This window comes from Salvelinus fontinalis, unplaced genomic scaffold (assembly GCF_029448725.1).
Source record: "Salvelinus fontinalis isolate EN_2023a unplaced genomic scaffold, ASM2944872v1 scaffold_0186, whole genome shotgun sequence".
In the NCBI taxonomy this organism is placed as follows: domain Eukaryota; kingdom Metazoa; phylum Chordata; class Actinopteri; order Salmoniformes; family Salmonidae; genus Salvelinus; species Salvelinus fontinalis.
The window spans coordinates 88,106-113,847 of NW_026600395.1; the positions used below are offsets into that span (position 1 = coordinate 88,106).

A 25,742-nucleotide genomic window follows, 5' to 3' on the forward strand; every position below is an offset into this window, starting at 1 on the left:
CTCCAGTCATGTCTGTTTGTAGCTCACTAAATGAACATTGTGACGCCTCTATGGATCAGATCCCACCTGAACATGGCCCTAGTATTAACATAGAACAGATCCTCCCTGTAGAGGAAAGGCTGTGCAACCACTGCACAACAGCAGAATCTGAGACGGAGCTGCATTTCCTGACAAAATGTCAAAAATATATAAAAACGCAGAGAGCTGTGGGTTGGCAGCGCACTACATTGCTGCCTGCCATAAGTTGAGGGACAGTGTCTGACAAACCAATAAACCTGCACATGTACTGTATGCTTATTGTTATTGTGGAATGTATGGTTATTTTGAGACTTGGTTTTTGTTGTTACTGTTGTCCCGTTGACAATTTTGATTCTCATTTTTATATTGTAAATATCCAATAAAGCAAATTGAATTGAATTGAATTGAGAGAGAGAGAGAGAGAGAGAGAGAGAGAGAGAGAGAGAGAGAGAGAGAGAGAGAGAGAGAGAGAGAGATGCTCATGGGGGTGTCATCAGGTGAGTGTGAGGTGGTGTTACAGGTGGTCTTACCTTGAAGAAGCCTTTGCAGCCCTCGCAGGTGCGTACGCCGTAGTGCTGGCAGGCAGCGTTGTCGCCACACACGGCACAGGTGCCCTCTCCTGGGGGGCCGCGATGGGGGGGCGAGGGCAGGCGGTCCCCCAGCAGAGGGTTACAGGACCCCAGCGCCAGAGAACGGAAGGCCAGTCCCCCCGGACCCCCAACCCCGCGGTGCAGCTGGTACAGGTGCTGTTCCAGGGGCGGGCCGTGGGGGTGAGGGGGCACCGAGGAGGATGAGGAAGAGGATGAGGAGGAAGAGCGAGGCAGCCCCCCTCCCAGCCCCTCGTACCCCCCACTGTGGGGAGGGGAGTGCTGGTAGAAGTGGGGGAAGCGAGCGGACTTGAGGGGGCCGTGGGAGGGGGGCTGCAGGGAGAGGTGGGGGGAGTCATCCCAGAGGAAGGAGGAGCCAGGCTGGGGGGCGAGAGAGGGGGTGGTGGGGGTGGACGGAGGAGACTGTTTAAAGTACATGGAGGAGGTGGGCATGGTGTCAGATTGTGGGTAGGACTCCTCCTCCTTCTTGATAAGCGGCCTATGAGAGGGCATCTGGTATAGGCAGGAGGACTTGGGCTCGTAGCTCCCCTCAACAAACACGTTGAAGCTGGGCAGAGAGGTGGTGGCGGCCGCCGAGATCTCACCCCCACCCAAGTCCAACTTGGTATAGTCCGGGGTCATGAGGTCAGAGCTGTAGCTGTCGCCCTGGTACCCAAAGGACTGGGCGGAGTAGGACGAGCCTGGAGGGGCGGGCCCATACTGTGCCTGCACACAAGGCATGTCTACAGAGAAAGATGGGAAGAGAGAGAGAGAGAGAGAGAGAGAGAGAGAGAGAGAGAGAGAGAGAGAGAGAGAGAGAGAATCAAGTTCAAGTTGAAGTGTTATATACAGAATTAAAACATCAACATTGTAGTGATGGTGAGAGGGTAAGTGTGTGTGTGAGAATGTTGGGGAGGTGATGGACACAGTTTGGTGCTGAAACTCACAAAACAGCAGGATCTCCTCCCTATTTATGACGTTGATTATTTATGCAGTTAACAGATGCACATAATGCAATAGTATGGCACGTGTGAGGAAGCTGTTAGTGTGTTGTTAGTGTAATTCCCTTAATATAACACTCATTAGCCAATTAGTCAAGCAAATAAAAACATGTTAGCCAATCGGTGAAGCAGATAAAAACACATTAGCCAATCAGTGTAGCTAAGCTCAGCGGTTCTTGTTCACTCGGCAGGAAACGGAAGAAAACCTTTTGGAATGTACCTTAACTTGTCCGATAACAACTGTCTTTTTTTTATCATTTAAAAACTTTTTCTTCCGTTTTGTCGAACTGAATGAGCCCCAGATTGAACCCCCATCCACTTTGCAGTCAACACACCTGGTCATAATCACCCACAGCCATACATACAACCACACACACACAACGCAACCCTCACTCCAGCACAGCTAAACTGTAGGAGCAGTTTGTTAGTGTGTACTGTGTGTGAGTAGCTGTGTGTGTGGTGTGTGTGTGTGTGTGTGTGTGTGTGTGTGTGTGTGTGTGTGTGTGTGTGTGTGTGTGTGTGTGTGTGTGTGTGTGTGCGTGTGCGTGTGCGTGTGCGTGTGCGCGTGCGTGTGCGCGTGTGTGTGTGTCTTGCCCTAGTTTATCTGTCGTTTGGGAACTAAATGAGGCCTGTCTCATTAAATGTTAATGGACCCCTCATGGTGCTGGACCCTAACTAACTCTGGCCTCTAAAACAACCAGCCACACACATGTTCTGTCACATACTGCCATGACAAGCTCAAAGACAGGATGGGGAACCGTGTGTCTAGTGAGAGGTTAATTATCATAAAGACCTCCGTCTTAGACTGGGGATCACACACACAGACCACAATGTAACCACAAATTAATAATATTAATTATAATTGTTTAGATTTGTATAATAACCATAATAATAATATATACAGTTGAAGTCGGAAGTTTACATACACCTTAGCCAAATACATTTAAACTCAGTTTTCACAATTCCTGACATTTAATCCTAGTAAAAATTCCCTGTTTTACGTCAGTTAGGATCACCACTTTATTTTAAGAATGTGAAATGTCAGAATAATAGTAGAGAGAGTGATTTATTTCAGCTTTTATTTCTTTCATCACATTCCCAGTGGGTCAGAAGTTTAAATACACTCAATTAGTATTTGGCAGCATTGCCTTTAAATTATTTAACTTGGGTCAAACGTTTCGGGTAGCCCATTCCTCCTGACAGAGCTGGTGTAACTGAGTCAGGTTTGAAAAAAGCCTCCTTGCTCGCACACACTTTTTCAGTTCTGCCCACAAATTTTCTATGGGATTGAGATCAGGGCTTTGTGGTGGCCACTCCAATACTTTGACTTTGTTGTCCTTAAGCCATTTTGCCACAACTTTGAAAGTATGCTTGGGGTCATTGTCCATTTGGAAGACCCATTTGCGACCAAGCTTTAACTTCCTGACTGATGTCTTGAGATGTTGCTTCAATATATCCACATAATTGTCCTCCTCATGATGCCATCTATTTTGTGAAGTGCACCAGTCCCTCCTGCAGCAAAGCACCCCCACAACATGATGCTGCCACCCTTCACGGTTGGGATGGTGTTCTTCAGCTTGCAAGTCTCCCCCTTTTTCCTCCAAACATAACGATGGTCATTTTGGCCAAACAGTTCTATTTTTGTTTCATCAGACCAGAGGACGTTTCTCCAGAAAGTATGATCTTTGTCCCCATGTGCAGTTGCAAACCGTAGTCTGGCTTTTTTATGGCGGTTTTGGAGCAGTGGCTTCTTCCTTGCTGAGCGGCCTTTCAGGTTATGACGATATAGGACTCGTTTTACTGTGAATATAGATATTTTGTACCTGTTTCCTCCAGCATCTTCACAAGGTCCTTTGCTGTTGTTCTGGGATTGATTTGCACTTTTTGCACCAAAGTACATTCATCTCTAGGAGACAGAACGGTCTCCTTCCTGAGCGGTATGACGGCTGCATGGTCCCATGGTGTTTATACTTGCGTACTATTGTTTGTACAGATGAACGTGGTAGCTTCAGGCGTTTGGAAATTGCTCCCAAGGATGAACCAGATTGTGGAGGTCTACAATTTTTTTGTCTTGGCTGATGTCTTGGCTGATTTCTTTTGATTTTCCCATGATGTCAAGCAAAGAGGCACTGAGTTTGAAGGTAGGCCTTGAAATACATCCACAGGTACACCTCCAATTGACAAAAATTATGTCAATTAGCCTATCAGAAGCTTCTAAAGCCATGACATAATTTTCTGGAATTTTCCAGCTGTTAAAAGGCACAGTCAATTTAGTGTATGTAAACCTCTGACCCACTGGAATTGTGGTACAGTGAATCATCAAGTGATCAATCAAGTGAAATAATCTGTCTGTAAACAATTGTTGGAAAAATTACTTGTGTCATGCACAAAGTAGATGTCCTAACCTACTTGCCAAAACTGTAGTTTGTTAACAAGAAATTTGTGGAGTCGTTGAATAACGAGTTTTAATGACTTCAATCTAAGTGTATGCAAACTTCCGACTTCAACTGTAGTTATCTATTGTTGATCAATATTAAAACCTGTGTGTGTGTGTGTGTGTGTGTGTGTGTGTGTGTGTGTGTGTGTGTGTGTGTGTGTGTGTGTGTGTGTGTGTGTGTGTGTGTGTGTGTGTGTGTGTGTGTGTGTGTCGTAAGTGCCCAGAGTTTGTTGTGTTTGCTCTTCGCTCTCGAGAAGGGAACTGTCAACAGCGCGCGGTTCCCATTTACGCTCTGCGTGCGCTGTGTCGTAATCGTCTTGTTCCTTCGCGTCATATTTATTTAGTCAAATATGGGACTTATCAAGACTACTACCATCATTTGTCCTGCACGCCTCTTTTCCTCTGCGGACTCTAACAACTGTGTACATTTGCCCTACGCACATGGCGCATGCACAAACGTAACTAAATGACATATTTATTAAGTCCGTTTTGAACAGTGAACACAATATAACTGTACGTTCTGGCATGACTCACACCTTACAGCGGGAGACACCTATATTAGAGACAGAGATACAGATGTCACCATGGGTGAGCCGCAGGGCTAAAGTGTAACCATGGGGACGCGCGAGAGACACGAGGTCAGGGGGGAGTTTGGAGGTCTGACTCAAACTTTCTCAGAGTGCGCGAGTTCCATCCGTCTAGAAAGGAGTGGGCGAGCACGGCTGCACTCGAGCAACCGCCAGAGTTTTCTTTTATTTCTATGACGGCCTCGCGAGTGACCCAGGCAGTTGCACGACCCACGCGGAAACAGGCGTACAGGTGTACAGAGAGGAAGGGGATTTGTAACTGCCTGTGTCTTCAAGGGGAGAAAAGGAAGAGAGAGAGATTTTTCCTGGGCCTGTCCAACAGTGGTGGGGGGGGGGGGGGGGGGGGGGGGGCTGATGTGTTTAATTCCAATTGAAACGCCTCTTTATAAGACTACTCCACCTACCTTGCCTAAAGTTAAACGCATATGCACACATGCACGCACACATGCACGTATGGACACACACCCATTCACACACATACTGATGATGTAAACACAACCTAACTGATGTGTGTACCTTCTCCTCACCATGCCCCTATGCACACACATCTACTTCTGAGTAAACACACGCACACACACACACACACACACACACACACACACACACACACACACACACACACACACACACACACACACACACACACACACACACACACACACACACACACACACACATATTCAGACAATGCAGTGTCATGTTAAGACCAAGCCAGAAGCACTCTAATGACACCAGATTATATCCCAAAAACCGAAAACACCCTTTTCATTCAAACACCACGACGTCCACCTGACAGCAAGTTTGTGCGTGTGTGAGTGTGTATGTGTCATGAAGAATGTGTGTGTATGCGTGTGTATGCGTGTGTGTACAACATGCATGAGTATTTGAGTGCATGCATGTGTGAGTGTGTGCTTAGGCTACATGTGTGTTAAACAGTGAGTGTTCAGGACAGACAAGCCAGGCAGATAAATGCTACCAGCTCTCAGAGTCTCAAGACAGAATTAGACGTTCATCCACATACTTAAACGTCAAATTTCGAAGTTGTTCCAAACTTCAAATGTCGTGTGTTTAAGGGTAAGATTAGACAATAACTCCGAAATGTTCAATTTAGGGTAAAGTTCAGACATTAACTTCGAATGGTTAAAGTAAAGTTAAGGTTTGGGATAGGTTTAAAACAAAAATATCGAAAACAACTTCCACGTCATCTCCCCACTTGCACAGACATGGATGGAAGTTGAATACTGAATTGTATAACGGGTGACCTGGCTGGATAAGCGTGTGTGTGTGCACGTGTACTTGTACGTGCGTGGTATGATGATCAGAGAGAAGCAGTCTCTAACCTCGAGGTGTGCATTTCAACTGGACACAATGCATCCGTTCCAAAAACTGAGCGTGCTTGTTCATTGTCAGAATGCCATAGATCTAACAAACAAGACATGAAGTGGATAAGTAAATACATAATACATTCTATCGATCAAGGAAACATTCATAAGTTGTAAAAAATATAATATATATATATATTTTTTAATTGATTTTAATGGACACTCATATGAGCAGACTTGATAATTCTACCTAAATATTACAGTCAAAACACACGCACACACGCAGATTGAAACAGATTGACAGCAGACAGCGATTTGAGACATTCGATCTAAATCTTATTTTGTGTGTTGGTTTTTGGACGGGTATTGACCCGCACATGCGTAAACCGCTTGTTCACATTCATGAAATGTACCAGTATGTAAACTTGATCTAAATACAGGTATGATGCAGAAACCCAGAACGGGGTTTTGTCCTAGAGGCTGTGGTCGCCTCTAACCGCAGGCTCGAGGGCCCCATGAGTCGCTATACGGGCGGGACAGCCTACCTTTATCACCTTAATCTATCAGGAGAAAATACATGTGCTTTTAAATTAGGCTACTTTATTTTGGCCTCGAAGGTTTAAGACGTTTAACCTCATTAAGTTCATTAAGCAGATCGATATCTACAGATTTGACTAATTAGATTTTTTGGTCCTGCTTTTAAAGTCGGTGTGTCTAGTTTCAGAAGACTATTTCCGTCCCCATATCTACAGATGGAAATGTCAACTCGCGCGCACTCACTGACACAACACGCTTAGAATTATAAATCAGAACTGACTTGGAATATATTAAATTACCATTTAGACCATTCAATATCGGTTAAATTAAAATAATAAATTATGTTGTTGGTCTAAACTATATAGTTTGTTATATAAACATTTCTAAATATATAGGCCTAATATTGTACTAAATAAAATAAACGCACTATAGACCTAGCGTGAGACACAGCTGACTGAATGAAGAAACACATGGCAGGCTAATAGTTTGAAAACTACACGTGCATTTGAAACAGGTTTTTAAAGCACCAACTCAGGACAGGTGCGATGACGACCGGGCCTGTTCCCGGTGTTTTTCAGTACCTGGTGTGAAAGTCTCGCGCTGAATGGTGTTCTGTGTGGGGGGCTGGGGACTGGTGCGACTGTGGTGGGGGACCGGGAGCGGGGAGGACTCGAAGGGACTGTCCGGTAGCCGGGGCTCTGAGCTCGGCTGGGCGCGCTCTTCCGAACCCGGGTCTGGAGGAAAGAAACACCGGGTCACAACCAGAGACATGGGAACTCCCAAAGCACACCAACACGCATGACATAGCTTACTGCACAAATACAATACAACCACAAAGAGCAGAATAAAGTCGCACAGAATATAGCCTACACAAGATTACCCGGTGGGAAAAAACGCACAGAAATTAAAACATGAACAGAATAAAATGAATTGTCAGTGATGAGGGGGAAAAGCAGCAGGCTTAGAGGTGTGATACAGAATTAAAGGTCAGACCTAGAAAGAGAGATCCACAGACATGCGACACAAGAATGGAGGAATATACATTATTATAAGTACAATTATAATTTAGCAATAATAAAATCTGCAAACATTCCATAGCGCTCATTGAATGAATGCTTCACCAAATACAGAAGTGAACAGATATTATCTATAACCTCTCTATATCATTTAGCCTTCAACTCAGAAATCGAGCACTAATTTTGAATTCCAATTTCAACTCTTATTAAAGTAAAATATTGAAGATTGATGAGAATAGACTAAAATAATATAGACTAAAAGAAAAACTAGAATCACTTCATCTGCGAGCAGCATAAAATAATATCTAAATCTAACAATGGTCTATATCGTCAAATATCATATGAATCTATTCAATTATCATATTAATACCATACCTTTTCAAACAAACAATAACATTAAATGAAAGTAGTTATTTGCAATTCATAAAACAAGTGCCTTCAAAAGAGCATGGCTATCATTTTGTTAAAATTGTCGGTGGTTCTTTCGCGCTAGTCTGAGGCTCATGCACTACAGGTCTCAGGGTTAAAAGGGGTTCGTCATTGGAAGGAGAAAATAGGTTACAATATCCACCTGAGTAAGTTATGAATCTCAGAACCGAAACCTCTCCGCTCTCAGTGCGTCTTGCTGCCAGCCAGAGCACAGCTCACCGCAGACAAGAGATTTCACAGTGCCTAGCGCCCCCTCTCTGCAGCACTCACCTACAAACACTGACCGATACCCGGACTAATTCTCTCCACTAAACCGGGGACCAGTCCTCCCTCTCGGGACTCACTCTCTGAACCGTCCCGGCCGGGACACACGCAGTCTGTTTGGAGATCACTGAACAGTTGAACTCTGTTTGGATAGGTTCTTAACAGTATCACTTTACCAATAGGCCTGCGGGCTGACAAAATCTAAAACTATAGCCTAGGGATCTAACACGTTTTTTGTTGTTGCTTTGTCTGACATGTTTCTATTCCTATTATTCACTCAATGTCTGGAGAATGAGTTAGGCTCAATAATAACATGAACTTCACTACGATACAGACAGTCGCGTCTCTCAGTCTCTCAGTCGCTCAATCTCTACCACACCTTGGCTAATCAGGAGAGGAAATGTAATATTCTGTCTCAATTGTTTATACTTTATAGACGTGGAGGTCATTGTATTCAATGACATTATTTGTTATTTGTTTTGTAATTCAGTGTGCTGTGGTAATAGATCATATTGAATCGGTGTCAGACCGACATAAAGCAAATAGCCTGTAACGCTTTTGAGAGCAAAAAAGCTATATGCATTTTACGCTTTTTAAAATAGCCCATTTTTTTACAAAAAAATGTTAACCTTTATTTAAGCAGGAAAAGCCCATTGAGATCCATAGTCTATTTTTCAAGGGAGACCTGACCAAGAAGGCAGCAACAATCAATACATTACAGAATTAAAACATACAACAATACAATACAATTCAACAGCATGATCCAGCCTAAAAAAAGCATTTACACTCCTCTGTAACAGTCTCCCATCAACATACAGAGATATGTAGACAAAAGGGCTACGAAAAAAGCTACAATTGCACTGGTCTGTGTGTGTCCATAATGTGAACACAGGGCAGAAGGGTCTCCTCTCTCTCTCTGTTTCTCTCTCGAGCCGGCCGGTGGGTGCTGGGCTGAGCGCCCCGGTAACCTAGAGAACGGCGAAAGAGCCGTGAAGCACGCGCCCCAAAGCGCCGGTATAGCCCCCCACGCCAATAAGCCAGTCAGCGCGAGGCTTCCAGCAAACAGAGAGAGAAAAGAGAAGAGATAAAGAAGGGCTGGAGAAATATACAAGTACAGTAAATTAGCCCTGAGGAGAGAGGCTGTCAAAAAGAGGAGACTGTGTGTGTGTGTGTGTGTGTGTGTGTGTGTGTGTGTGTGTGTGTGTGTGTGTGTGTGTGTGTGTGTGTGTGTGTGTGTGTGTGTTTCTGTCTACACACCAAAAACCAATTTTAACCGCCTGAGAAAAACGCATACCACACATCTCATAGTGAAAGATACAAATTCTGGCCTTCAAAGAAATGATATGGACCAGAGACTGCTGTGTGAATAGGAGATGCAAAAGTTTAATTTAACTTGGTCGACATATTTAAGAATCTGACTGATTTCTAAATGTAATTTTTTTTAGGGTATTGGTCTGGAGGTCCAACCTGGTCTCAGAGCATTTAGTATGATATGTTATGTTGCAAATGGTATTAATTTCTGGATGTCCATCATCCATTTCTTATGATATGTTATTAATTGCAAGTGTCCTACAGTGTGTTACGAATTTGCAAAACATACAAAAAGTTATGATTTTGCAAAATGTATGATATGTTACGAATTCCAATTTGTTGTGGCTAAAGTTAGCTAGGTAGCTAGGTGGCTAATGCTAACATTAGCTAGCTGGCTAACGTTAGGTAGGCTAGGGGTTAGGTTTAGAGGTTAAGGTTAAGATTAGGAGTTAGGCTTAGGATTAGGGGATGGGTTAGCTACAGGGTTAATGTTAGGTTTACGGTTAGGAAAGAGTTAGCTAACATGCCAAGGATTTGCAAAGTAGCTAAAAAGTATTAAGTAGTAGGAATGTTGCTAATTAGCTAAAATGCTAAAGTTGTCCATGATGAGATTGAAACACGCAACCTTTGGGTTGCTAGACATTTACATTATACGCCCACCCATCCACCCTGACCACCTTTCCTTTTTTTCCTTAAGTAACCAACGGTCTTATGTAACTATACCAAACATAACATATCATACTAATTTGAGTGTCCTGGATTTACATCTACTATGTTATGTCTAGTCTATGATACCAGACTGGGTGGTCAGACCAACCTTAAGCGTCACTTCGAGTCATGGACCTCCTTGCTCCAGGATGACATTTAGGTCAAGATCCACGTTCAATGGCAGTAACTTCAACTTCAAAAAGAGGCAAGGCTATAGATCAAACATTGACATTGTTAATGTCAATATTTGTTTCCCCTAATCATGTGAGCAATAATGTGAGCAATGACAGGCCTGTCTAATTCAGAAAAGCCACATGCTACACACAGACAGACATTTAGAGAGACAGTCAGAAATACAAACAGATAGACAAACGACAGACAGACAGACAGTGTGACAGAGGACATTTAAGGTTGGTCACCGGCTGTACTAGTGTTTATAAAACAATATGTTTTATTTTGTAGGCATATAATCACACTGTTTGTTCTAAACTACGAGAAACCTACCTGTTGGGATAAATGATGTCAACATAAATCATTTGAAATTAAACTAAGGCTGCCTGCATGTTCTTCTGCAACTTGCAGTCAGATTTATTTCAATAATATAAAATCGTAAGATGTCTGTCCTGTAGGCCCAGGGCTAATATTCACCAAGCACACAGACCAACAAGCTCTCAGGGTTTTACCAATTTAACTATTCCCGTATAGCCGGAAATAAATGGCTAGGTATTAGTCTGACACACTCACACACGTACAGCAAACTATGTGTTTTGTTTTATAACTATTGCAAAGGCATCAAACATGATGTCCACATAAAGCTGAATTAATACACAATCATGTCCTTTATAACAGTGGAGATAATAAGAGCCTTGATGTCAGCCCTCCTCTACTCTCAGCCTGTCTGACTGTCTGTCTGTGTTCTTCACTCAGCTCCATTAGTGCCTAATACTGCCTATGTCTCCCACTTCATTGTCTGACTGAGAGGCATCCATTTCCATGACAACCACAAAGAATATGATACCTTCCTTCAGCAAATTAAATTCAAATTCGGTTCCATCTGCCCTCGGTGACACCAAACACACGCACCGAGGTTCCCGAGCTCACGAGTTTGCCAAATCAACAGGTCATCATGCACGAGAAAGTTTAAGAGAGCGCTCTTGTTTGAACAATATAACAAACCGGTGTGCAGGTGAACCTACAACTAATTCTGTTTCTCTATGAGACCAATAGTCTAGTAGCCTAATCTAATAATTAATTAAGTGGTCTTTAGAATATGAGAGAAAGTCATTAATTTCCAGAAGTAAAGACAATAACTTACTTGTTTGCTGTAGTGGTTCCGTCTTTACATGTGTTATTAACCCAACATAAAGTCTCCTGTATAGATCCAGAATAATTACAAAAATTACCAAAGCTGCTGAAAAGTAACACGTATATTTGCAGAACTCGTTGAGGATGAAGCCACAGAAGAAAAAAAAGTTATTCTTTGTTTTTGTTTTTCCTTTAATTATTCTAAAGGAAAGTAGGCTAGAATATAGTCCGATGTGTGTTTTAAAAGTGTGTTTCAGAGTGATCCTGTGTATGTGTCAGTGATGATGCGCGCAGATGTAAAGCCGTAGTGCGGGACTGTTTATGTGCGCGGTCTGAGGGAGAAAGTCTAATACAGCATTTATGTGAGTCTGCCTCCTCATAGAGCGCCTGGTATGCGCTACGTCAATGTGACGCCATGGGAGAGGTGACGTCACTCACTGTAGAGCTCCCTCGGCCCGGCCTCGCCGTACAGTACTAGACACATAAGCCCCGCACGCTGTGTGCCAGAAAAAGAGCGAGAGGGAGAGAGAGAGATGGATGGTTGAGTGAGAGCGAGTTGATCTTATGATTTCACGACTGAATAGTTCCAGAAATGCCCAGGCTAGGGCGAGCAAGTGCCTACTGTACATGTCGTTTTTTCCATTACATTCTGGTAGTTGCACATTCATTTCCGGGATCTGAAACCGTTTTTTATTAACAATTTTCCACCATAATAGTTTATATATCATCTATTAATTTGTCATTTTTGTATTTTATTTTTTAAACCTTATTTTACCAGGTAAGATGACTGAGAACACATTCTAATTTACAGCAAGGACCTGGGGAATAGTTACAGGGGAAAGGAGGGGGGATGAATGAGCCAACTGTTCATAACAGTCTGTAAATAGGCTACTCCATTATGTAGGCCTATCAAACTATTTCAGCTCATTAAACTAGACCACCCTGTCACACAACATCATCAGTCACATATGTCAAGCGGGTATCATTTTTTAAGAATAATACTTTTTCCTCTTATGAAGTGCAAATAACTGAGCATTAAACAAATGAAATCAGTAACCTAATTAACATCAGCATGCAAATGGAATTATGTTGTTTGATGTGACACATACTCAAGAGCTCATACAGAGCCCACTGATGATGAGAAGTTTGATGAGTACAGCAAACATAGGATACGCCTGTTTGCATTTCACTTCACACACAATGGAAACCTTGTTTAACCTATCAAATCCAGTCAGTGTTGACCTAATAGGAAAGACGGAGTGCTCCTGCAGGAACCGCATCACTGGGGGGACCAAGGATTACAAAAGCACAACAAAGCTTCCTGGTCAACAGAGTTTCTCAGACAATCCCCCAGGCCTATTGATATATAGAGATATAGAGATAAATAGAGATAACTTGAACATGAACCCAAACACATCACTGGCCTAAAGGAAGGTCTCCGTATTGACTGATTGCACTCTCGCCTCCACATTCCACTTCTTCAACCCTCCAACTCTTCTCTCCACGTTCCACTTCTCCTCCTCTCCTCCACATCCACCTCTTCACCTTGCTTCCTCACCTTTCCTCAACATGTCTTTTCCACCTGACCCCTCTACCTTTCCTCCTCAATCCTCCTCCACACCTCTCCAACACTCCTTCACACCTCTCCACCTCTCCTGCTCACCCCTCCACCTCTCCTCCTTACCCTCCACCTTACCTCCTCCCCCCTCCAACTCTCCCCCACACTTCTCCATCTCTGTTCTCCAATTGCCTTTTTCCATGCCTCTCCACTCTCGTTCTCTGTTCTGATATCTGTTTCATTAACCTCAAGTCTGTCAGGCTTTTAACAACCAGTGAAACAACAGCCTGTTAAAAACATGTCCAAGTTCACTTCAGTACATGTTACACTGTGCTTAGAGGAATAATTACACTCTAATAAGGGCACAGTAATGTAATGTGTTACCTCATTTTCTTTGGCACTGATCATTTAATAAGACAATAGCCTAGCCTACTGTACAAATACTGTATAATGATTTTGTGTGAGCCTTCCCATGAAAGAGCCAGGTCTGTGTGTGTGCGTAGTGGTTATTCTAGACTAGTCTCGGCGCAGCCATCAAACTCAACAATAAACGAGGCAGCTGGAGCCACTGAGAACAGTAAATCAACGACAGCCAATCACTAGACGCGTATTTCTTGGCCACGTTCTGATACTGGCCAATGATCAGCTCCCGGAGGCGGAGTCAGAGCTTGACGCACTGAAGCGCGTGATTGACGCAAGCGCTGTAGCTAAATTTAGATGCTGGCGCTGCGGCTGTGTGAGATAGCAGAGAGCCCAATTCATTGTGCCGGGGCAAGACCGACTTTTTTAGAGATGTGATTGTGATCCAGCCAAGCCAAATATAGTCGTGAACAGGTATTTTTAGCGGAAAGCGTGTCCCTGCTTCTACTTGGCAGATGGCAACCTGTCGATATCCCTGATCTGGCTACTGTTAGTAAAACGTTTACTGTTGACAGGAGAACAAGAGGAGACAATAGGACGAGGTGGATAATTTTATAATAAGGCAGTTTAATTACATGTAAAGATATCTTAGTAAAATCTTGCAGCAAGGCTCTTTCAGTCTGACTCCTAGTGAATCGTCCGGGAAAGAGGCAGTTTCCAGAAATGTTCAGTACTATATAGTCAACAAGCAAAGTAGGTAGATCTGCGAGTCCGGCCTTCCGGTTGGTCGATCTGGGTCTTGGGTAGTCCTGATCAGGCCTGGTGTCCACGTTCCATTGGTTCCTGAGAGTTCTTTGTCCTGAGGTCCAACCATGGGTTGGGTGTGTCTGTGTGATTTTCATGGGGGAGGGGAATTGTGGGTGCCGTGTATATGTCCTATGTGTCCAGCATATGTCCAAGAGAAAGAGGGGGTGTGTATGTTGTGTCAACTTATAGGTAATGTTGAGAAGTTGTTAAAACAAGTTACCAATATCTAATACAATTTCTTACAAATCCCCCTCTTCACGTCTCACAAGAGACGTGACATAAAAGTATATAAAAGACAAAACTAATGGATAAAATTTGTCAGAAGACAAATTTTTAATTCCCTCTCTTCACGTCTCACAAGAGACGTGACATAAAAGTATAAAAAGACAAAGCTATGGGATAAAATTTGTCAGAAGACAAATTTTTGATTCCCTCTCTTCACGTCTCACAAGAGACGTGACATAAAAGTATCTTAGTCCTCAAATAGATAGACAGGTCCAGCTTCCCCATCATCAAGCAATGGGAACATTTGGGCCCTTTCCTGATTAGGGTCTATGGCGGCAGTTATAACACGGCTAGCAAGCGTGCGCGCACATGGTATGCAACAGCATCCACAAAGTACAAGAATGGCCGCAAAAACAGAAATTGATACTAGGATGGAGGAAACCAGCGTCTTATATTTACCAAAAGCATCCATCCATGAGTCCCACATAGTAGTGTCCACTCCAGAATGCTGTTTCATCTTACCATTAAGGGTACGAAGTCCCTCCAATGCTACAGTTAGACTCCCATCCGTAGCTGTGTTATTGGGAATGAAAGTACAACACTGTTCACCAAACATTGCACAGACCCCCCCCCCCCGTTCAGCCAATAACATATCAACCGCGATTCTATTTTGAAATGCCATCAAGGACGTAGCTGCCAATTGTCCATGGACCGCCTCGAAGCCTTGTTGAGTCCAATTGCCCAGTTTCTGGACATTAAAATGAATGTAGTTAATTCTGTCCACATTTTTATTAACTGTACACCACCAACAAAATGATGATTCAAACCCAGCTGTCACTTGGTCCGCCAGTTTATATTCATCTGGCACCCCCTAGGGAGACCAATAGCATCAATGTAAGTTGAGTCGTAATTGAGCAAGGACCAAAAAGGAGACCACTCCAATAACTACCCCTGGAGTGGCCAACCACACATTAGTAAACCAAAAAACGAGAATATGTTAAACCCTCAGGTCCATCCCTCTATGCAACCTGTACCAGGTGGGCTCGTCGCCACCCGGGAACTTCAAACCTTCACAACAGGGAGGACAAACATCACTTTTTATTCATTCAACATCAACTACAGCAAACCAAGGGTCCTCCTCTGTCAGCCCACTCTCCTGCGGAAGCTCGTTTTCGTATCAGCCTCTCCAACTGGAGCATCAAGCAACGGCATCATACTAGAGGCTCCTTACACATCTGTAACAAACTTCTTCAAACAAGGTATGATACAGGCAACACAGAAATGAAAAACAACAACTAGTGTCAGAAATCCAGTAATCATCATTGCAGTGTACTTACCAAACAACCACCCAGCCAGGGGAACAGTCCACTCTCCTCCACACCTGCAAGACCCTTCATCTCCACTGTTAACCTTGCCAACCCACTCAGAGCTTTTGAAATGCTCCCATCCGGACTAGTATTGTTAGGAACAAACGTGCAACACTGTTACACCTCCCTTGTTGGCCAGACTTATGTCCAGTGTTAGTCTATTGTGTCTACTGGTTTGTGAGGCAGCATCCAATTGTTCAGCCATCCCTGTAAGTCCTGTGTGGGTGTGTTTATAATTGATCCAGACCTTTTGTTTTAACATCAACAATAGCTGGGCCAATGATGGGCATCAGATGCCACAGGCCATCATTCCTGGTTAATGTCTGGAATTCGTGGGGGACCCCTATTGGGACCCCCAACAGGTTGGTGTGCATGTTATCTGTACCCTCGGACCAAGGAGCGTCACGTTTCTGCCGTCTCCTGGGTTGGTCCCAAGCCTCTGTGTCCTGTGTAGCTCCCAGAAGTTGATTAGCTATAATAATAGGCAACGGTGGTATCAGACTGGCCAAACCACATGAGCAACGACAATTTCCTTTCAAAAATGGGGTTAATCGCCTGGCAGGTCCACACATCCACCATACATCAGCAACACCTCTAGTTCCTAGTGGTATTAGTGATGCAGGTAGTAGCAGGGAGCCCTCCATAGTCCATACCGCTACCTGTGCCAGGGATACAGCTGTTATATCCCCCATATGCCTTAACTCCCCACGGTACCTTCTGGGGAGGGACCACTGGGAACACAAGACTCAGAGTTTTACACAGGGTTGAATTTGGCTCGAACTTTTCCAATATGCACATCCAACCTTCCCCATTACTTAGGACAAATGGGTGAGCAGCCAGAATAGGTCTGGCATGTCCACATACGACACAGTCCTTTCTATTAAGTGTTTTGTAGGTCAACCACATATTCTCCCTTTCCTCATACTCAGTTTCAGTCCCCAAATGTTCACTATCTGAGATGTCTTTTATATTTATTATCTGTACCAGATTGGAGAGCTTAGGTGATGGCGTGGGACTTGGTCTTGAAGTGGTGGAGGAGGCCGGCTGAACCCTGGTCCGTTGGAACTGGTGGTGGTTCCGGCAGTACTGCGATGGTATCATCCCCATCGTATCCTGATCAGACAGCTCAGGACTACAAGCAGTCCTGTAAAACCCCACCCTCTCCCAGAGAACACATCATCAGCCAGAGATCAAGCAACACTTTCACTTCTATGAACGAACACAGTGAGGAAAGGTCGGGGTCAGGGAATTCTTCATTAAGGAGTTGACCCCTGAGCTTTATTAGCAACAGTTCTTCTCCTTAACTCTGTGATCATTCGGCAGTGTCAGTGTGTCTCACCCTCCAAGTGCGATATGCCCCCAGGTCGAGTGATTCACCTTCTCCCTTAATTCACCTGCAATGTATAAACTCTTGGACATACAGGTCTGGTTAGCAAACAGTTCCTCATTTGTTCTTTCTGATTATATATTTAACTTCTATGCCTAATTTTTTAGCTATAAATGTTTAATTTTAAATAAGTTTATTATCCAATAGGCCCCATCCTTTCCTAGTCCACAATGTACCCTCCTTCGTTTGATACCTGGCTCTGGCCAGGTATCAACCTTACCTACTCTAAATAATAACTTAGTACATCATATTCTAGGAACGTCCCTTTTATTCCCCGCATATCCAATTCTCCCTTGGGCGTACATTCATATCTATTCTTTTCCAATTCTCTGTCAAGTGGCTTATCTACTTTGAAATGTATCTGTGCTGCTTATATATGTTAACCCCTTTCTCCTATCTTATTTCACAGCCTACCTTGCTCATTTCCTGGTCCACCCTCCCCACTCTGCTCTCAAACCTTCAAGGTCTGAACAGTGCGGGGTAGACCCATCTGTCTGCCTTTTTCTATGTGTTCCTTTACAATATTAACTAAGTGTTTCACTGTTTTGACTTTATCTGCATGGATTTAAAAATAACAACAGGTCTTATAGTGTCAATCTTTAAAGTCCTAACATAACCTTAATTAACCTATCTCTATCTTCTAATGGCCAATACAAATGCTTACCTTATGGTCAAGAGTTATAAACTCTATTATAATCAATTTACCTCAAAACTAGTATCCCAAATGACACAATCTCATTATTCTCACCACATTTCCCCGCGAGTGATCAAGTCGCCGGAAAATGCAATGGAAACAGAAAACAGGTCAAAATGTTACACCTACATTCGTGTTCCATATCTAAACATACCAAAAGAACCCTTTATCTTCTCAAAGTCCCTTGCCTAAATAAAACTCAGAAAGTAAAACTCCTATTCCCATATGAGTGTATTCTTTTAAGATATCTTATCTCTGGGTACACGGAAACCCTTAACCTTAATGTTTACTCCAAAAAACAAAATTATGTCACCAGCATTCAACCAGTCGGCTGGGAGACCATTTGGGTGCTACAATACTGCCATCTTCTGTCCATTCTCTGCATAGCTCTCCACCCACTCTCATTCAACCTTCTCAATTTGAGCCATATTAGTTTCTTATTTTAACTATTGTTTTCTAAATTTTTGATTTTTTTAATTTTTTAATCTATTATTACCTAGTTAGACTAGAGTGTCCGTGACATACATCCATGGGGATCCGGTTACAGTTTATTCTATTAACCATGTGAAAGTGCCCAGGGACACCCCAAATGTCAAATAAGGGGCCAGATATCCCTAGCCTTGCCCAGGGAGGGAGAAATATCCCTCTAACTGGGCGAGGTTCCTTTATCAGGGGAGGCGGAGTTTGATACCGCATCACCTGTGTCAGGAATGTCTTCATTTGGAATCGAATTTAAGCTGTTTAAATCAGCTCTGACTTCTGTCAGTGTTCTAGAAGGGATTGGGGCTGGAGTGCAATGTGTGAGGTGGTGCCAAGGTGCGCCTGATTTACCTTTGACCTGGACTGAGTGTGAAGTAACCTCCCTCACTTCGTACTGTCCATTCCACCTGGGTTCTAGCCACTTTCTCTTGTGGACATTAACCCCACCCAGTCACCAATTTTAACTTCCGTGTGCCAGATCTCCCTTCTGCTTCCCCGTTGGACCTTATGAATCTGTGTGGAGAGAGCTGCAGAATGTTCCGTCATTTATCAAACATTACAATTTGTTGTACATCAAGGGCGGGCATATGACCTCCCTTCCTTGGTGGACCAAGCATGACTCCTCCAGCCATTGTCTCATGAGGAGAGAGATGGGTGCCTGCACCTGGAGAGGCTATCATGGCCAGCAACGCCAGGGGCAGGACTTCAACCCAAATCAACTTCAAACCTGCACATACATTTGATTGGCGCGTTCCACGAGACTTATGAGATTGTGGCCTGTACACTAACCCCATCATTAAACAACATCCATTAATCAGTTGACATTTACACATCCGACCCTATTGGTACATGGAGCGTTTGTCATTAAACAACACACATGAGTTTGGTTTGCAGCCACTTAATGACCTATTTTGCATCCTCCCCTGCTGTTGGTATTGCCTCAACCCATTTAGAGAACCTGTCTACCATAACTAACAGGTACCTTTTTCCATTAGTCACATTGTCTTTCCCCATATCTGTGTGTGTTGGTGAGTGGTTCATTCCCCAGGTCAGGTCTCCGTTTCAGTTCCTGTGCAGCTCTTTCTGCACAGGAGTGGGGTAGACCTTCAGCATTGAGTGCGTCTGCCATGTTTTTGTCAGTGTTGACAAATGTGATGTGTGATTGTGTGCATTTATTCTGGATTTTCGTTTTCCTTTCAGCGCTGAACGTGAATTCTTTGCTCATCAGATATTCTGCAACCCCATGGTGGGTGTGGATTTCCAATGGATGGCACATTATCATGTGGGCTGTTTTTCCAATAGCTTTTGCCACTGCAGCCACATACCTGGAACATGTGGTTTGTCCTTCTTCAATGTAGTCCAGTTTGGAGGAGTGATACCTCAACACTCTTCTCTCCCCCTCTAGGTTCTGGAAAAGGATGGATGATGTAAATCCCTCCTTTTCAGAAACATCCAGATGGAACTTATTTTTTTTAGTCAGGTGCTGTTAAGGCTACTGCCACTTAGAGATCTGTTTTCAAGAGTGCAAAAGCCTTTGATGCTTCAGTAGTCCAGGTCAATGATGAGTGTAGGTTAGTGGTGAGCAGCTTCAGGGCCATGGAGCATATTCGTCAGACATGCCCTGGAAGGGGGAAGGTGATTGCTGAGTGAATGGATTTTGAAAATAGGGAGGTGGTGCTTTTTTCTCTCCCTGTGGCAGTTCTGGGTATAGATGGGTGGGGGCCGATGGGGTTGCTGTGGTGGTAGGTGGGCCATCATTATTATTGGGCCTGCCCTCTTTGGTGTCAGTTGGTGCTCCAGTGACCACTCCCATCGTATCAGGTTTCCGGTAAGGGAGAGCTTTCCTAATTTCCTCAATTGCCCATAAACCTATTCTCATCTCAGCCTGTGCCTTTTCCCTTTGCTTTGTCCCTTCTTTTTTTTTTTTTTTTTTTTTATAAGTGACTCTTATTCTTATCAACTTCACATTCTATCCCTTGCTTCACTGCTTCCTCCAATTCTTTCTCCATAATGAGGAGTTGCCCTTTTGATGGGGCGACTCCACTAAGAAAACCTGTTTGAGTCCATCCTATCCCTTACTTCCTCCCAAATCTTTTTAACGGGTTTGTAGTGTAATTTCCCGCCTGCTCTGTCTTTTATTCTCTGATCTAAATATTCGTTGAATTTGTGTTTGGGGACGATAGTCGTGGTCATTTTGTCGTTAAGCTATGTCTGGGTCTATTATTATCTTTGTATACTTTAGCCCGTCACTGATCGAAACCAGCGATGTATTTTTCTTCCCCTCTCTTCCCTCACTCTCGTGTCCGACTCGTGTGGACAAAGGATTTTATTGCCGTGTATTCGATGGATTATTTTCGTTTTCCAACAATATATCAGCTATATTCTCTTTGAAACAATATACGAATATATTCACGCGCTCCTGTTATAATTGGAATGACAGTTTTAGGTACTTTTAATAAAAAAACAACATTATTGCTTTTCGCTAATTTAATTAATTAAATACTTTGGCAAAATATTTCAGAAGTTTCCTTTGGGGACAATATACTAGTAATTCACGCGCTTCTATAATAATTTTCAAATTGATTCTCACCCTTAGGGATTTATCAACAGCAGGAGAGGGAAAAATCCGGTCAACTCATCAGCAGAAAATAGTTGCTTCACAGCAATATATACACATCGACACGGCGGTCACTTTAGCACAGCCTCAACTAGCATATGGCTAGTTAGTAGCAATTGGTCTCGTGGAACGTTCAATCCCCCACATTGCGACAACACAACTTACACATACAATTACAACACAACTTACACATGCAATATCACATTAGATTTCTCACGTAACACCTAGCTACATTTACATTTAAGTCATTTAGCAGACGCTCTTATCCAGAGCGACTTACAAATTGGAAAGTTCATACATATTCATCCTGGTCCCCCCATGGGAATTGAACCCTGGTCCCCCCGTGGGAATTGAACCCACAACCCTGGCGTTGCAAGCGCCATGCTCTACCAACTGAGCCACACGGGACCACGGGACACGGGACCAGCTAAGTATAGCTACTGCACGACTATTTGAAAACACATTAGATTTCTCACGTAACACCTAGCTAAGTATAGCTACTGCACGACTATTTGAAACCACATTAGATTTCTCACGTAACACCTAGCTAAGTATAGCTACTGCACGACTATTTGAAACCACATTAGATTAATTATGGATTCTTCACGGTACCCCTATCTGATCGACTGCCAGATATGGCCCGACTGTGTGAATCGTTATATATATATTTTTTTTTTTTTTTTTATGGGTCTTCACGGTAACACCTAGCTGATTTGCCAAATCTAACTACTGCCCGGCTATTTGGATCCCATCTTTTAATTATGGATTCTTCACGGTAACCCCTACCTGATCGACTGTCAAATATGGCCCGACTATGTGAATCGTTATAAAGCTTATTCTTCACTGTACACCTACTCGATCAGCATACCGCGTAGTGCCAGACTATGTGAATAAGTCTTTGACCTATTAATACTTAGATATCTGTACACAATGCCTTAAATTCTAAACAATTCCACATAAATTTAGCAACAATTCACTCACCACAGTACTCCTGATCATTGAATTTAGATATTGGCTATAATACAATATACAGATTTTGGTCAAACGGGCATCTGCTCACCTCTTTAGTTTCGAGCTCTTTGATCAGTTTCCTGTGTGTGTTGAATCGCGATTCTCCCTCGAAAAGGTCACCTCTCCTCTGGATAAATTTCTCCCTCTCGTCTCCTGTCCGATGGATTTTCTATTGGGCCGTATACAAATATGTTTTAACCATCCTCTGCTACCAAGTCTGTTAGTAAAACGTTTACTGTTGACAGGAGAACAAGAGGAGACAATAGGACGAGGTGGATAATTTTATAATAAGGCAGTTTAATTACATGTAAAGATATCTTAGTAAAATCTTGCAGCAAGGCTCTTTCAGTCTGACTCCTAGTGAATCGTCCGGGAAAGAGGCAGTTTCCAGAAATGTTCAGTACTATATAGTCAACAAGCAAAGTAGGTAGATCTGCGAGTCCGGCCTTCCGGTTGGTCGATCTGGGTCTTGGGTAGTCCTGATCAGGCCTGGTGTCCACGTTCCATTGGTTCCTGAGAGTTCTTTGTCCTGAGGTCCAACCATGGGTTGGGTGTGTCTGTGTGATTTTCATGGGGGAGGGGAATTGTGGGTGCCGTGTATATGTCCTATGTGTCCAGCATATGTCCAAGAGAAAGAGGGGGTGTGTATGTTGTGTCAACTTATAGGTAATGTTGAGAAGTTGTTAAAACAAGTTACCAATATCTAATACAATTTCTTACACTACTACGGTACTTGGGTACCTGGAAGCAATTAAGATATGTTGGCTAACTAAATTAGCAGTGTAGGAAACTAATGTTGGCGAGTTAATTAAGCCGGGGATAGTTTTACAGTCCGGTGACCGTCGGGCTTAAAGAGAAAGTAGATGGTTTATCAGAGTCGTGCTGTGCGCAACTGGAGAGCATTAGCCAGTTCTCTCCAGTCCAGTTTACGGGTTTATATCCAAGCGGGAGGAGAGTATGGAGATACGGGGAATATCTCACTAGACCCGAGGATAACCCTTTTCCGGCAGGTTTGTGAAAGTGAAGGCTTGTGAGTTTCTGTAGCCTACAGCGCTAGTTAGCTTTCAGCTAACATAAACTAGGCTACGTATGAATGCAACATCCGTTGTATTGGGGATACAATTTATGTAAACCTCAAATGGAGTAAACGGAAATAACACGCAATTTAAGCAAACTTCACATGTGGACTAAAAAACAACCGCAATTATTAACATGACGATGGAATAGAACTGCCCTCATTTGGCAAGGCATCGGAGCGCAGAGGTCGCGGGGGACTCCTCCGCTCTCGGCTTGAAATCCCTCTAACACAAGTACCCGAGCGCGCGCTGGACCCAGTGAACCTGTGTGATCCGACGCGCGTGCGCGAGGATAGCCTGTTCGGGTTTGGCCAAACCCGAACGATGCAGGGCCAATTGTGCGCTGCCCTATGGGACTCCCAATCACGACCAGTTGTGATACAGCCTGGATTCAAACCAGAGTGTCTGTAATGACGCCTCAAGCACTGAGATGCAGTCCTTAGACCGCTGCCCACTCGGGAGCCCCATATAAAAAGGATGTAATGGTTGACTATCTGTGAATGTGTCTAATAATAACACATACTGTACCTACTGACCCACACACTGACTTGCTCCTCCAAAGCAACGTTTCCAATAAAGCAGTCAGGTCAGATCCCTTGCTCTGAGACCATCTGCATGTTGCAGAAAGATGACAGAACACTGAGCTAAATCATTCCTGTTGCTGCATCCATAGGGCCACTCAATGAGGTAGGCTATGCAATGCACTGACCTGGGCATTTTAGACCAGCCATAGGGCTACACTTGTATGCCACAATTATAGTCTCAACACAGTCTAAACATGTTTATTTTAGCCAAAACGTTGACCACATATTAATTCATTATTTAGACAAGGTCTAATCACAGCCATATAATATTATTGGAGATAGGCCTGGACTTATTAGTTTCATGTGCACTGCTCTGTAATGTTAATTATGACAAATTAATAGGAACCTTCTGTCAATTATGGATATAGGCCTATGTGGGAAACAGGTAGGCCTACACAGTCATTTCAGCATGACTAAATCACAACAGTAGAAGATCAGTAGGAGTATTGATCAACTGTTGTGATTTAGACCTCGTCTTATTGATGAATTCATTAAATAATCAATAGGTCTAAATGTGGGATATGTTTATTTCTGCCCCCCACCCATTCTAACCCACACATGTACCCCTCACCCTGATCTGGGGTTTCCCCCTGTGGAGCTAACAGACCTGTGTCTGTGTTTGTCTGGCCGCTGCATCTGCTGCTCTGACCATAGTTGTGATGTATTAGCCCAGGTTTCCTTTCTGGTTGTAGGCCTCATCCTGCCATATTATCCTGCTTTTCTCTTCCAACAGACAAACGGAAGAGATTAGGATTATAGTCCATCCTTGACAACAGATTATAACTCTGCCATCATGACAGACGTATGTGTGTATGTTGTCTCCAGCCTTGCCTTGGTAGTCTATGGTCTGGTAGTCTATGGTCTGGTAGTCTCCAGCCTTGCCTTGGTAGTCTATGGTCTGGTAGTCTATGGTCTGGTAGTCTCCAGCCTTGCCTTGGTAGTCTATGGTCGGGTAGTCTCTTGCCTTGGTAGTCTATGGTCTGTAGTCTATGGTCTGGTAGTCTATGGTCTGTGTCTCCAGCCTTGCCTTGGTAGTCTATGGTCTGGTAGTCTATGGTCTGTGTCTCCAGCCTTGCCTTGGTAGTCTATGGTTTGTAGTCTCCAGCTTTGGTAGTCTATGGTCTGTAGTCTCCAGCTTTGGTAGTCTATGGTCTGGTAGTCTCCAGCCTTGCCTTGGTGGTCTATGGACTGGTAGTCTCCAGCCTTGCCTTGGTAGTCTATTGTCTGGTAGTCTATGGTCTGGTAGTCTCCAGCCTTGCCTTGGTAGTCTATGGTCTGGTAGTCTATGGTCTGTGTCTCCAGCCTTGCCCTGGTAGTCTATGGTCTGGTAGTCTATGGTCTGGTAGTCTCCAGCCTTGCCTTGGTAGTCTATGGTCTGGTAGTCTATGGTCTGTAGTCTCCAGCTTTGGTAGTCTATTGTCTGGTAGTCTCCAGCCTTGCCTTGGTAGTCTTTGGTCTGGTAGTCTATGGTCTGGTAGTCTCCAGCCTTGCCTTGGTAGTCTATGGTCTGGTAGTCTATGGTCTGTGTCTCCAGCCTTGCCTTGGTAGTCTATGGTCTGGTAGTCTATGGTCTGTGTCTCCAGCCTTGCCCTGGTAGTCTATGGTCTGGTAGTCTATGGTCTGGTAGTCTCCAGCCTTGCCTTGGTAGTCTATGGTCTGGTAGTCTATGGTCTGTAGTCTCCAGCTTTGGTAGTCTATTGTCTGGTAGTCTCCAGCCTTGCCTTGGTAGTCTTTGGTCTGGTAGTCTATGGTCTGGTAGTCTCCAGCCTTGCCTTGGTAGTCTATGGTCTGGTAGTCTATGGTCTGTGTCTCCAGCCTTGCCTTGGTAGTCTATGGTCTGGTAGTCTATGGTCTGTGTCTCCAGCCTTGCCCTGGTAGTCTATGGTCTGGTAGTCTATGGTCTGGTAGTCTCCAGCCTTGCCTTGGTAGTCTATGGTCTGGTAGTCTATGGTCTGTAGTCTCCAGCTTTGGTAGTCTATTGTCTGGTAGTCTCCAGCCTTGCCTTGGTAGTCTATGGTCTGGTAGTCTCCAGCCTTGCCTTGGTAGTCTATGGT

General features: G+C 43.8%; 1 protein-coding gene and 1 long non-coding RNA gene across 3 annotated transcripts in view; both read right to left on the bottom strand.

The window, feature by feature from the left end:
* Positions 1–11,913, bottom strand: part of LOC129844161 (nuclear receptor subfamily 4 group A member 3-like) — a 34,331-nt gene extending 22,418 nt beyond the window's left edge. The window contains exons 1-4 of one of the 2 annotated variants that reach the window (XM_055912579.1): positions 11,533–11,912; positions 7,071–7,223; positions 5,971–6,052; positions 549–1,348 (exon numbers count right to left, since the gene is read on the bottom strand). In XM_055912579.1, the coding sequence (XP_055768554.1) occupies positions 549–1,348; positions 5,971–6,034 (864 nt within the window). In that variant the 5' untranslated portion in view covers positions 6,035–6,052; positions 7,071–7,223; positions 11,533–11,912. Of the gene's footprint in view, positions 1–548; positions 1,349–5,970; positions 6,053–7,070; positions 7,224–11,532 lie in introns of both variants that reach the window. The other variant, XM_055912580.1, reaches the window with a different exon arrangement.
* Positions 11,914–14,047: 2,134 nt separating this feature from the next.
* LOC129844159 (uncharacterized) lies at positions 14,048–22,745 on the bottom strand. Its single transcript, XR_008757922.1, has 2 exons — positions 21,501–22,745; positions 14,048–21,241 (listed from the first exon to the last, which is right to left on the bottom strand). It is a non-coding gene; the product is annotated as an uncharacterized LOC129844159 (long non-coding RNA).
* Positions 22,746–25,742: the final 2,997 nt, after the last annotated feature.